Source organism: Mizuhopecten yessoensis, unplaced genomic scaffold, assembly GCF_002113885.1.
Source record: "Mizuhopecten yessoensis strain PY_sf001 unplaced genomic scaffold, ASM211388v2 scaffold1723, whole genome shotgun sequence".
NCBI lineage: Eukaryota > Metazoa > Mollusca > Bivalvia > Pectinida > Pectinidae > Mizuhopecten > Mizuhopecten yessoensis.
In genome coordinates this window covers 84636-96991 of record NW_018404189.1, presented here as the reverse complement: position 1 = coordinate 96991, position 12356 = coordinate 84636, and the positions used below count along the sequence as shown (strand labels likewise).

General features: G+C 37.7%; 1 protein-coding gene across 4 annotated transcripts in view; it reads left to right on the top strand.

Moving 5' to 3' along the window:
• LOC110467158 (septin-7-like) overlaps positions 1-6293 on the top strand; it is a 74363-nt gene extending 68070 nt beyond the window's left edge. For all 4 annotated transcript variants that reach the window (XM_021524143.1, XM_021524125.1, XM_021524134.1 and 1 more), the window contains exon 13: positions 1780-6293. In XM_021524143.1, the coding sequence (XP_021379818.1) occupies positions 1780-1813 (34 nt within the window). In that variant the 3' untranslated portion in view covers positions 1814-6293. The remainder of the gene's footprint in view (positions 1-1779) is intronic.
• Positions 6294-12356: the final 6063 nt, after the last annotated feature.

Genomic DNA, 12356 nt, shown 5'->3' with positions numbered 1-12356 from the left:
TAGAGATCATCTGTGAATATATATAAGTATAGAGATCATCAGAGAATATGTAAGTATAGAGATAATCTGTGAATATATAAGTATAGAGATGTAAGTGTAGAGATCATCTCTGAATATATATATGTATAGAGATGTAAGTTTAGAGATCATCTGTGAATATATAAGTATAGAGATGTAAGTGTAGAGATCATCAGAGAATATATAAGTATAGAGATGTAAGTGTAGAGATCATCAGAGAATATATAAGTATAGAGATAATCTGTGAATATATAGGTATAGAGATGTAATTATAGAGATCATCTGTGAATATATATATGTATAGAGATGTAAGTGTAGAGATCATTTGTGAATATATATAAGTATAGAGATAATCTGTGAATATATAGGTATAGAGATGTAATTATAGAGATCATCTGTGAATATATAAGTATAGAGATGTAAGTGTAGAAATCATTTGTGAATATATATAAGTATAGAGATGTAAGTATAGAGATCATCTGTGAATATATATATGTATAGAGATGTAAGTGTAGAGATCATCTGTGAATATATATATGTATAGAGATGTAAGTTTAGAGATCATCTGTGAATATATACGTATAGAGATGTAAGTGTAGAGATCATCTGTGAATATATAAGTATAGAGATAATCAGAGAATATATAAGTATAGAGATCATCTGTGAATATATAAGTATAGAGATCATCAGAGGATATATAAGTATAGAGATCATCTGTGAATATATAAGGATAGAGATGTAAGTGTAGAGATCATTTGTGAATATATAAGTATAGAGATCATCAGAGAATATATATAAGTATAGAGATGTAAGTGTAGAGATCATTTGTGAATATATATGTATAGAGATGTAAGTTTAGAGATCATCTGTGAATATATACGTATAGAGATGTAAGTGTAGAGATCATCTATGAATATATATATGTATAGAGATGTAAGTGTAGAGATCATCTGTGAATATATACGTATAGAGATGTAAGTGTAGAGATCATCTATGAATATATATATGTATAGAGATGTAAGTTTAGAGATCATCTGTGAATATATAAGTATAGAGATAATCAGAGAATATATAAGTATAGAGATCATCTGTGAATATATAAGGATAGAGATGTAAGTGTAGAGATCATTTGTGAATATATAAGAATAGAGATGTAAGTGTAGAGATCATTTGTGAATATATATGTATAGAGATGTAAGTTTAGAGATCATCTGTGAATATATAAGTATAGAGATGTAAGTATAGAGATCATCTGTGAATATATAAGGATAGAGATGTAAGTGTAGAGATCATTTGTGAATATATAAGTATAGAGATCATCAGAGAATATATATAAGTATAGAGATGTAAGTGTAGAAATCATTTGTGAATATATATAAGTATAGAGATGTAAGTGTAGAGATCATTTGTGAATATATAAGTATAGAGATCATCAGAGAATATGTAAGTAAAGAGATCATCAGAGAATATGTAAGTAAAGGGATCGTCTAAGAATATGTAAGTAGGGGGGTCGTCAGAGAATATATAGGTGAAGGGATTGTCAGGAATATGTAAGTAGGGGGGTCGTCAGAGAATATATAGGTGAAGGAATTGTCAGGAATATGTAAGTAGGGGGATCGTCAGAGAATATATAGGTGAAGGGATTGTCAGGAATATGTAAGTAGGGGGTCGTCAGAGAATATATAGGTAAGGGATTGTCAGGGATATGTAAGTAAATCATATATTGAATATGTTAGTAATGCATTGTTATTTCTTTTTCAGATCAGTGAAAAAAGACAAAAAGAGGTTATTCTAAGAGGAAGGAAGTAAAATTGGAGATTCCTTGTTTTTACTCAGACGGTACAATTTGGACCAATAACATCTGACCAATTTGGTGACAAGAAAGTTTAAATACTGCACAGGCGATCAGGATTCAAGTGTTTAGTGTATTGAGACAATATACAAGTTAGCCGTTCCTTAGAGAAAAATGGACTTTACAGAATAATGGCAAACACAAGGATTGATGGTAATGGAGAAGACTTGCTCATAGTTTTGCACCTAACAAGGTCACAAAAGGACCCGACAGACTTCCTGGTCACATGTCAAAGGATTTCATTAGAAACAAAATAACTGGTTTTAAGGAGGTTTGCTTTGGTACCTCTGATTGGTTGCCTGGTTGATTTGGCAGCTTATGCCCCGAGGGTTAAGTCACCTTTGACCTTTCAATTTTCAAGTGGACTTGAGCATTATTTAGCTGTACATTATTATAATAGACTCATTGTTTATGTATTGTGTAAAACAATTTGTCAACTTTTATATGATCGATTGTCAGATCATTTTTCGTGTTTTAATCTACTGCTGTCACAGAGAGAAAGTAACCGCCCTAATACCACCAGACACTCTTCCTCCCTGCAGGACCAGGCATTGAAGGCATTGTCTGTGTACGTCCCAAGGGCGAGGCATTGTATGTAATGATTGTGCTTGCCGTAGAGGTCAAGTATTCAATGTTGTGTCTGTGCTTGCCCTTTGGGCCAGGCATTGTATGTGATTTGTTTAGTTATCAGGCACTGAATGTAGTGTATTACCATGCCTTAGAGACCAGGCATTAAATGTGATGTCTGTTTGCTGTAGGGGCCTGGCATTGAATGTAAGGTCTGTTTGCTGTAGGGGCCTGGCATTGAATGTAAGGTCTGTTTGCTGTAGAGGCCAGGTATTGAATGTGATGTCTGTTTGCTGTAGAGGCCAGGCATTGAATGTGATGTCTGTATTTGCCCTAGGGACCTGACATTGGCTGTGTTTGGCTTGGGGATCAGGCAATGAATGTGATACCAGTGTTTGCCTCAGGAACCTGATATGGAATACAATGGCTGTGTTTGCCTTAGGTGCCAGCATTGAATGTAAAGTCAGTGTTTTCCCTGGATGCCAGCCTTCACATGTTGTGTCTGTGCTTTCCCTGGATGCCAGCCTTTACATGTTGTGTCTGTGCTTTCCCTGGATGCCAGCCTTTACATGTTGTGTCTGTGCTTTCCCTGGATGCCAGCCTTTACATGTTGTGTCTGTGCTTTCCCTGGATGCCAGCCTTTACATGTTGTGTCTGTGCTTTCCCTGGATGCCAGCCTTTACATGTTGTGTCTGTGCTTTCCCTGGATGCCAGCCTTTACATGTTGTGTCTGTGCTTTCCCTGGATGCCAGCCTTTACATGTTGTGTCTGTGCTTTCCCTGGATGCCAGCCTTTACATGTTGTGTCTGTGCTTTCCCTGGATGCCAGCCTTTACATGTTGTGTCTGTGCTTTCCTAAGGGCAGGGCATTGAAGATAGCATCTATTTCCACTTTTTTAACACGCTTTAACATTTAACAAAATGTCTGTGATGTTGATGCCTGCATTAGTATCACACTTCAGTGCAGGGACCATGGTATTGTCAGAAGATTAGTGCCTGCCCAGTAAAACAGGTGACATTTACAATTCACTGCATACATATTGATGCTTACATTAAATATTTGTTGGTATAAAATTCGCCAAGCTTCCTAGATGCACCATTCTCTAGTAATGTGTTTGCTCCGTATAGACTGGAACATAGTGATGTTTTGTGTTGATGACCCATAGGCTAACTGTTTTATACAATAAGTTTTTCTATGCAGTTTTGTAACTTAATCTTTGAATAGTTCTGCTGTGTGTACTAGTAATAGTTCATCAATGCTTCCGAGATTCTATACTGCAATGTAAAATCACCATTTTGCCAAAATAGCTGCTTTAGGTATACCTGTGTGTGCATTTAGAAAACCTACATCTACCCGGTATGTGTGCTACTCTATCATAGTTCTAAATAATAATCAAAAATCTTTATAGAAAAACAAACCTGTTAGTTAAATGACACTAGCTTTTTGGGAAACTCCTATTATGTAGAGAAATGTTAGGAACCTTGTGTTCTAGCAGCAGCTTGGCACAAACGTTTCATAGATATTCTTGCCAATTTTTCTATTTATGGGAAAATAGGAGAACTTTAATGTACTCATCACGCCCAGAGGGATGTTGTTATAAGACATTGATCCAGTCAAACTGACACCATATGTTTACTTTTAGCATGCTACAGGATATCCTTTTAATTCTTTAGAATGCAAAATCAATTCCTCATCATGACAGAATTAAATTGGTGCACTACTTTAACTTACGTTGTACTTTCCATTATCATTGGTCAGATTGTCCTTTCCAAATAATGATTTGGATATAACCAGTGGAAAAACCCATCAGGATCCTATCCTGTATATCAACACATACTACATGTATTAATATTACAAAGGTGACTGATGATGGTTTCATATTGAGTGATTGTTGTTTAAATTCTGTAAATCTCAGAATTAAAGCATAACAAGCTGAAGCTTGTATTTCATTAAAACTTGAAATTAACAATTGTTAAATAACATGATAGACAATAATTGTTAAATAACATGATAGACAATAATTGTTAAATAACATGATAGACAATAATTGTTAAAGTTCTTTTTACCACAATTATTTTTGACATTGTCAAGAGATTAACATTGGTATTTTATCAGCAAGTTGGTTCACACTGTAATTTGTGTGGTGTGATATATTTGTAAATTGACATGTCACACAGCTTTGTTTACAGCAGATATGCAAATAACATTTCATAATACTTAATTCTTAATTAGTTCTGAATGTTGGTAAAGGCAACCAGTAAAGTGTTTAGAATGTTAGGAAAGGTAACTTTGTGACATGTAAATTTAAAAATCAATTTTTGTATTTCATCGAATAAATGTCTAATGGAGAATCAGAATGTCATGGGATGCAAATCTTCAAACTGCCAGGAAACATAGGTCAGTATTTTATCTGATCAAAGTGACCAAATATATTTATCAACTGATTTAACATTTAAAAAACACTTCTGCCAGACAAGTGGTAGATCACAACTCTCTTGATCATAGATATCAATTAGAAAGAAATAAAAGTTTGTAAGATTAAAATCCTTTCTTGTTTAACATTTCAAACAGAGAATTCTGTGACTTTCTAAAGATAAAAATTCTACTTTATTTAATATACAAGTATCTACATTTGTTTTTGATCATGTATTTGTTAAACCTATTTAAAAGTCATACTGCATATACATATTTTTATGCCAGAGCTATATGTATTATCTTCAAGCCTAATCAGCCAGGTAAACCTGTCTATATATCCTGACTTATACAAAGATATAGGGTCCAATAGTGTCGTTACACTGTAACATTCAACCATATGAATTATCATGGATCTCTATATTTGCATAGTCTTTTGTGTACACCATTTTTATTTATGATTGTAATATTCATACTTAATTTGTAAAACAAAGTATTATTAGTAAGTGTCCTCTGTAAACGATGTAGAATGTGTAAGCCTTATTGTTATTTTGTCTTTGTTTGATGGTTGTTTTCTGTGGTAATGTAGTCTTGATTTTATACGCAGTTTTTAACAATTAACACATATTTGTTTCTCATGCCATCGTATATATGTGTAAATGCATTTATTTTTGTTTTCATAAACTTTCTCGCAATAACTCCAATGTGATCTAATGCAATTCCTCTGATTTCTTTTGTGTTACTTATCTACTAATCAGGGATTTTTGTAATAAAATAATTCCGATGATTTGGGAAAATCCATCTGGAAAAGTCATAGTTCAAGTGAGTGTTGAATATATCTGAAAGTTTACAAAAAAAAATTTTTTTTTAGCTTCATACTTGTTATCATTTTACCAGATTGATGGACTATATGTAAATTGCAATAGTTTAGTGGGTTTTAAGTACATACATCCTAGTAGACAAATCAAAAGTTCATAAAACATCTAGTCAAAATCATTGTCATTTAAGATCAAACATTGAAATTTTAGCACTACTGTCATTACTTAAGAAGACTGAAGTTTTGTGATAATTCCTTGTCTAGCCATTTAGGCTTTACCCATTCTTGTTTTGGAATGTAATGTGTACTACATACAGGCAGTATGAAATAAATGAACAGCATGGGGACACATTCACTTATTATTTTGATTTGGTCAGGGAGTCAGTGTGAGCTCGTACAAGTAACTAGTAAAAAAAATGTGTAAGAGCCAATATTTTCTTACTATTAGGGATAAGGTCGTACATTTTAATACTTCTTAGGGGTCGGAACGTAGCTCTGCTTATAGAACAAGTAACAAGGTGTTCTACTACATCACTCATCCATATATCATTATTCATGTATTAATCTTTATTTAATTGCATTGGTATTCACTGGCATGGAGACAAAATAAATATAAATGCTACTATATACTTGTGTTTGTCTTTGATGTCAGTATGGTATAATTGATATTTCTAAACATTTTCTTCATGTTGGTTAGTATGGCTTGTGGAAAAGTGTGTTTATATGTGATGTTTCAATGACTAGTACGGTATGTTCTCTATTACCTTTATCAGACAAACCTGGTAGCCTGGGTTACCCTCAGGTCAGTATAACAAACCTGAGTGACCCTAAGGGCCTGAGGGTAACCAAGGTTTCTTATTAAGGCCTGAGGGTCATCTAGGTTTGTTACTAAGGCCTGAGGGTCATCTAGGTTTGTTACAAAGGCCTGAGGGTAACCAAGGTTTGTTATTAAGGCCTGAGGGTCATCTAGGTTTGTATATATATTTCTTTAAAATGAGTGATCAAAGCTTAAATGAGGTATTGCATCTTCACGACAGCTATCGGCATATAGTTGTAATGAAACCACTCAAGAACCAGTGACAGGTCAAAATCTGGAAACGGCATCTCTCATAAATTTGAAGGAGAAATAACATTTGTAAAGGAAACCAGGGTATAAAACAATCTCATTAAAAGGGGAGATAACTGCTACAATAGGTGACAACTATATGACTCAGGAGTACACTTGGCCTATTACTTAGATGACAACGAAATAGGAACAGTTTGGCTTGTTTGTTTCTTTGCGATTTAATGACCTCACAACAGCCAGGGCCACATGAAGACGGGCACCTAGGGAGACGCAACAGCCAGGGCCACATGGGGACGGACACCTAGGGAGACACAACAGCCAGGGCCACATGAAGACGGGCACTCAGGGAGACACAACAGCCGGGGCCACATGAAGACGGGCCCCTAGGAAGACACAACAGCCAGGGTCATACGAGGACGGGTATCTAGGGAGACACAACAGGCAGGGCTACATGAAGACGGGGTCCGGGGGAGACACAACAGCCAGTGCCACATGGAGACGGGCACCCAGGGAGACACAACAGCCAGTGCCACATGGAGACGGGAACCTAGGGAGACACAACCGCCAGCGCCACCTGTAAACGAACACCTAGGGAGACGCAACAGCCAGGGCCACATGAAGACGGGCACCTAGGGAGACACAACAGCCAGGGCCACATGCAAACAGGCACCTAGGGAGACACTGCCGGAAAGAGAAAGTAGATAGAAAGCAGAAAAGTTAGGAAATGGAAAAGCAACAAATGATGCAATGGGGGGTGGCAGGTCAATGTCCTCCTAATCTAAGACACAGACGAAAACTCCCAGTTCTTTAGGTCGTCCGACATTAGTCGCCTTTTTCGACTTAGTGAGATAAAGCAGGTGTATTATCTTCAATGTACCCTTTACCAGAACATAGGAAGAAACCACCCCAGATTCTACGTCCTATTAACAGGTATAGTCATTTAAGGACATACCTTGCAGGTTTTAGTGGCGGAGGAAAACCCCGGTACCCAGAGAAAAACCACTGACTTGCGGCCAGTACCTTGTGACTGTCCCTTAATCACTGGGCAACCGCAAGGCCTTTCTGAACAATGTTGCTCAGACAACAATGAAGTAAGGAAGAACAATGTTGCTCAGACGACAATGAATTAAGGAAGACCAATGTTGCTCAGACGACAATGAAGTAAGGAAGATCAATGTTGCTCAGACGACAATGAAGTAAGGAAGATCAATGTTGCTCAGACGACAATGAAGTAAGGAAGAAAAATGTTGCTCAGACGACAATGAAGTAAGGAAGACCAATGTTGCTCAGACGACAATGAAGTAAGGAAGAACAATGTTGCACAGACGACAATGAAGTAAGGAAGAACAATGTTACTCAGACGACAATGAAGTAAGAAAGACCAATGTTGCTCAGACGACAATGAAGTAAGGAAGAACAATGTTGCTCAGACGACAATGAAGTAAGGAAGACCAATGTTGCTCAGAAGACCATGAAGTAAGGAAGAACAATGTTGCTCAGACGATAATGAAGTAAGGACAAATTGCTGAAATGACAATAAAGCTAAGTACAGCGATGCTTATATGACAATGAAGTTAGTAGATTTGATGTGAATAAAAAAAGAGCACTAATACTTAAACGAGCATGAAACAAGTACATCTGTTTAGATTAGTGTTACTCAGACGATATATAATTACTTTTGTTTAAGATGACAATGAAATGCTGTCTCTTGCCATTCTGACTGCTAAGTGTTTCCATCCCAGATGGCTCAACATTGCCGTCGGGCTACCTTTCTCTCCAGATAAGAATTAGGAGATTATTGCTTCAAATCTCGCAACTGGATTCTGGAATCTTAGCGTTTTCTGTTTACCGGTGAACTATATTGGTAGATAGTATTTCTAGACGTTGTTAACTCTGCTGATGGGCTTTCTGTTCCCGATGTTGGTTGCAGCCTTGTAGCTGTGATTTAATCTGGCATTGGTCACATATCTGTTGTAGCAAAAAGTATATACATTTGTATGTAACGTTTCCTTTCTGCTGTATTCTACATATGATTCTGAACACTTTAGACACTGTTCATTTCATTCTATGACGTGTTTTACCACAGATGAGGCCTAAATAGCCGAAATTGCCAGCTGGTGCAGAAACATGTTTGCTTTGTTTGGCTTCTTGCATCTACAATCACTATTTTCAAATAGGAGTTTCCTTTCGTCCTATTTCAAGTTAATGTAGTATAAGCAATCCCTTGACTATACTCTTCAGAAAAAAGCATGTTGACTTTGCTTCCATCGATGATGTTGCAATGATGGGATCATAACCAGGAGTAGTCGTTGCTGACTACAAGATACTTGCTAATCACTCCCTTTGCATGTGTTTTTTGGGTTATACCTCCTATGTGTTATGTTCATAATGACGCATTTGCCGGACTGAATGTCTTGTACTTGTTATTTCTGTCATCCTATAATATAATTCATTTCCTACATCCAAAATGATGAATAAAGTTTGTAGTTTTGTAAAAAAAAAAAAAAAAAATTGTGTGTTTGGTCCCCACTTTACCCCCTTATATCTCGGAATGATCACCATGCTGACCTTTATTTCATTTCATCATGACGGCATAACCCCAAGGTATGTAGATAGCCACCAGACGGCCCAAATTGGCACATCCTTTGGATTTCTCAGTGTCCTGTGGTACACAACAGTACACCTGCCTCTAACCATTTGCTCCCTCCGACGATGGCACATTGTCTTCTGCTGTACAAAACTTCATTATCCATCGGTGACCTTATCGAAGGCCTTGATGTCTGGTCCAGAAACCATGTGAGACTTCAGCTCTTTCAGAAGTTTCGGTGCACTATGCTTTGTTACGATGTCTAGCCTATCCAGGCGTTGACGATGATGTAATGACGGCATAGTCCTAAAATATAACTTATAAAATCAGAGCTAAACTGAGAGGATGATATACTTAATGGTCGATACAAGAGGCCGGTTAGTTCCTCAGGGTACAACATCTCTTGTCTTTTACTCATGATGAAGGACAGAAATCGCTTTGGGTTCTGCATACAAACCGGACTGCTACTGTTCACATATTACATGTAGTTGAAGGCGCATATTAATTATTACCTCGGTCTTCATTGTGCGCTCCCTCCCCCAGTTAATGTATTTGTAGGTCTATGTGAGACTCGGTCTCGATCGTCGATGAAGCAGAAGATAGAATTATTGATTTTCGTCTCTTTACACTTTCTCAGCGATCTCTATGTAATCGTTCCTTTGTTTAATCTGCTCAGTTTCAACAATTCTGAGTTCGAAGTACGGTTTTGTTCCCACTTCGGTATTGCTTATCTGTTCAGATGTCTAATTTAAGGTTGATCCATGTTTCCGTCTTGTGTGACGTTGGTACTTTATTGGGAATGGATATTATTGAAGTTCAGAAAGAAGTGTTCCTACATTCTATATGTATTCCCAAAGAATTCGTCACCAAGGTCCTAAATGTTGGACTTATCTTGGAGATGGAGAGTACGCCGAAGTGGCTTCTAGTGAATGACAATGGATAGCGGAGTCGACATGAGGATGTCGTGGTCCCCGACACTACCTCATGAAACCGTTCTTGTGTCTAAGCATGAAAATTGTGCATAACCTTCTGTTTTTTGTAAGTGACTTATATTACAACCAAAAAGTCAATGAAAACGATATTCGGCTTCATGTCAAAAATCAATCCAACCCGTTCATTAAATGTTAAAACATTTTATTTTATCACAGGAACAAGTCTTCGGGGCTGAACACAGTATCTAAGTTTGAGCACAAGAACGGTTTCGTGAATACGTGAGTAGAGGTTGTGGCATTTTGATTTATTCCCAAAAACTGTCGGTGTCCAGGTCCAATCACAGTTGTCCTTTCTTCAGACGTCCCTAGATTTTAGACCCCATCCCTTGCAAAAACGTATAATACTCCAAAAAGATGTGTTGATATATGAGCCAAAACTGAAAGAAATTAAAGAAACTGTGAGCGATCTCAAGATAAGTAAGCTCGTGCTTGCAAGGTTCCTGGACAGAAATTAAAGTTTCAATGGCTATAACTCCAGGTGAAATAATCCAATTACAAATTCCTGTCTTCATGTACATGAACGTATGGCGTACTTTGATTGTGCCAAGTTACCAAAAACTCCATCAAACAGTTACTTACAGGGTTTCTGGAGAGAAATTTCACGTTTCCAGGGACATAACTCCAGGGCTTCATGCACATCTACATACGATGGTGGTTTGAACAAGACGACGTGAAAAGGTGTGGGGTCACCTGCTCGACCACATGAGTTTTCTACGAGTACTCTGGTTTCCTCCCACATTCAGACTCCCACAACAGAAGTCGCCTTCAAATCTTAAAATGAATTAGATGAATCCTGCGAAAATAAAGAGAACAATGAAACTCTGGAAATCAAAGAAAAACAAAGACGAAGAGAGGAAGACTGAAGAGAAGCAGTGACACATCCCAAGGCAATCAGAGGACTTTGGATAGCTTTGAGAAAGAACCGTCCAGGTGTGTCGATTCTAACATCCGAAGTCTTCCCCCTCCCCCGGGCAGGGGAAAAAAGGCCATGTGTGTCGGTTCTAACACCCGAAGTGCTCTCCCTCCCCCGGGCGGGGAAAAAAAGTCCAGGTGTGTCGGTTCTAACATCCGAAGTCCTCTCCCTCCCCCGGGCAGGGGGAAAAAGGCCAGGTGTGTCGGTTCTAACACCCGAAGTCCTCCCCCTCCCCAGGGCAAGGGGGAAAAGGCCAGGTGTGTCGGTTCTGACATCCGAAGTCCTCTCCCTCCCCCCGGACAGGGGACAAAAGTCCAGGTGTGTCGGTTCTGACATCCGAAGTCCTCTCTCCTGAGCGGAGAAATCAAATGCAAAACTAAAAAAAAAAAAACTAAAAAAAACATGTCACATCTACTCTTAATACAAAAGGGCTATGAAACCAAGAAAGATGTTACAGATTTTATGAATGGTGTAACCAGGGGGAAATGTAATTTTAGTAAAGGAACACATTTCAAAGAGGGGGAAGAAAAATCTGAGTTTTGAAACAAGTAACAGTAAAGGGGTTACAATATTCATAAAAATAATCTAAGCTATGAACTAATTAACTCTATTTATGATAACGAGAGAAGATTTGTAAGTATCAGCATTGAAATAAATGAGCATACACATACCGTAGCAAAGGCATTCCCACAAACGATAGACAGATAGAAATACAGTCTTCTAAATGTATTGAAGAATTTGGCCAAAGACTTGTAATAATCATCCTCGATACTCCATGGGTTACGCTCTCTACACACATGGAATATGTGAATGCTCGGTGTGCCACCTCATTGATGAGACAATAAGTGTTCGATCCTTTGATGTACATCACAAGAATCTCACGGTCACGTAACTGTAAAAATTGACAGGCTTTGAAGTCGGGCGTCTCTCCTTTGTAATCTTCAAAGGACAGGTATCAGCCTAGCGATTGGTCAGTTTTTTTTCCTGAGACCAATCAAACAGTTTTTTTCGTGCCTTCAGTTTTGCTATTACATATTCCGGGGGTGTAGAGAGTGAAAGTGAGCGTAAGCCCGGGATATCGAGGATGGTGGGTGAGACAAGAAGACTAGTTCGATCCTTTGATAAACATCAA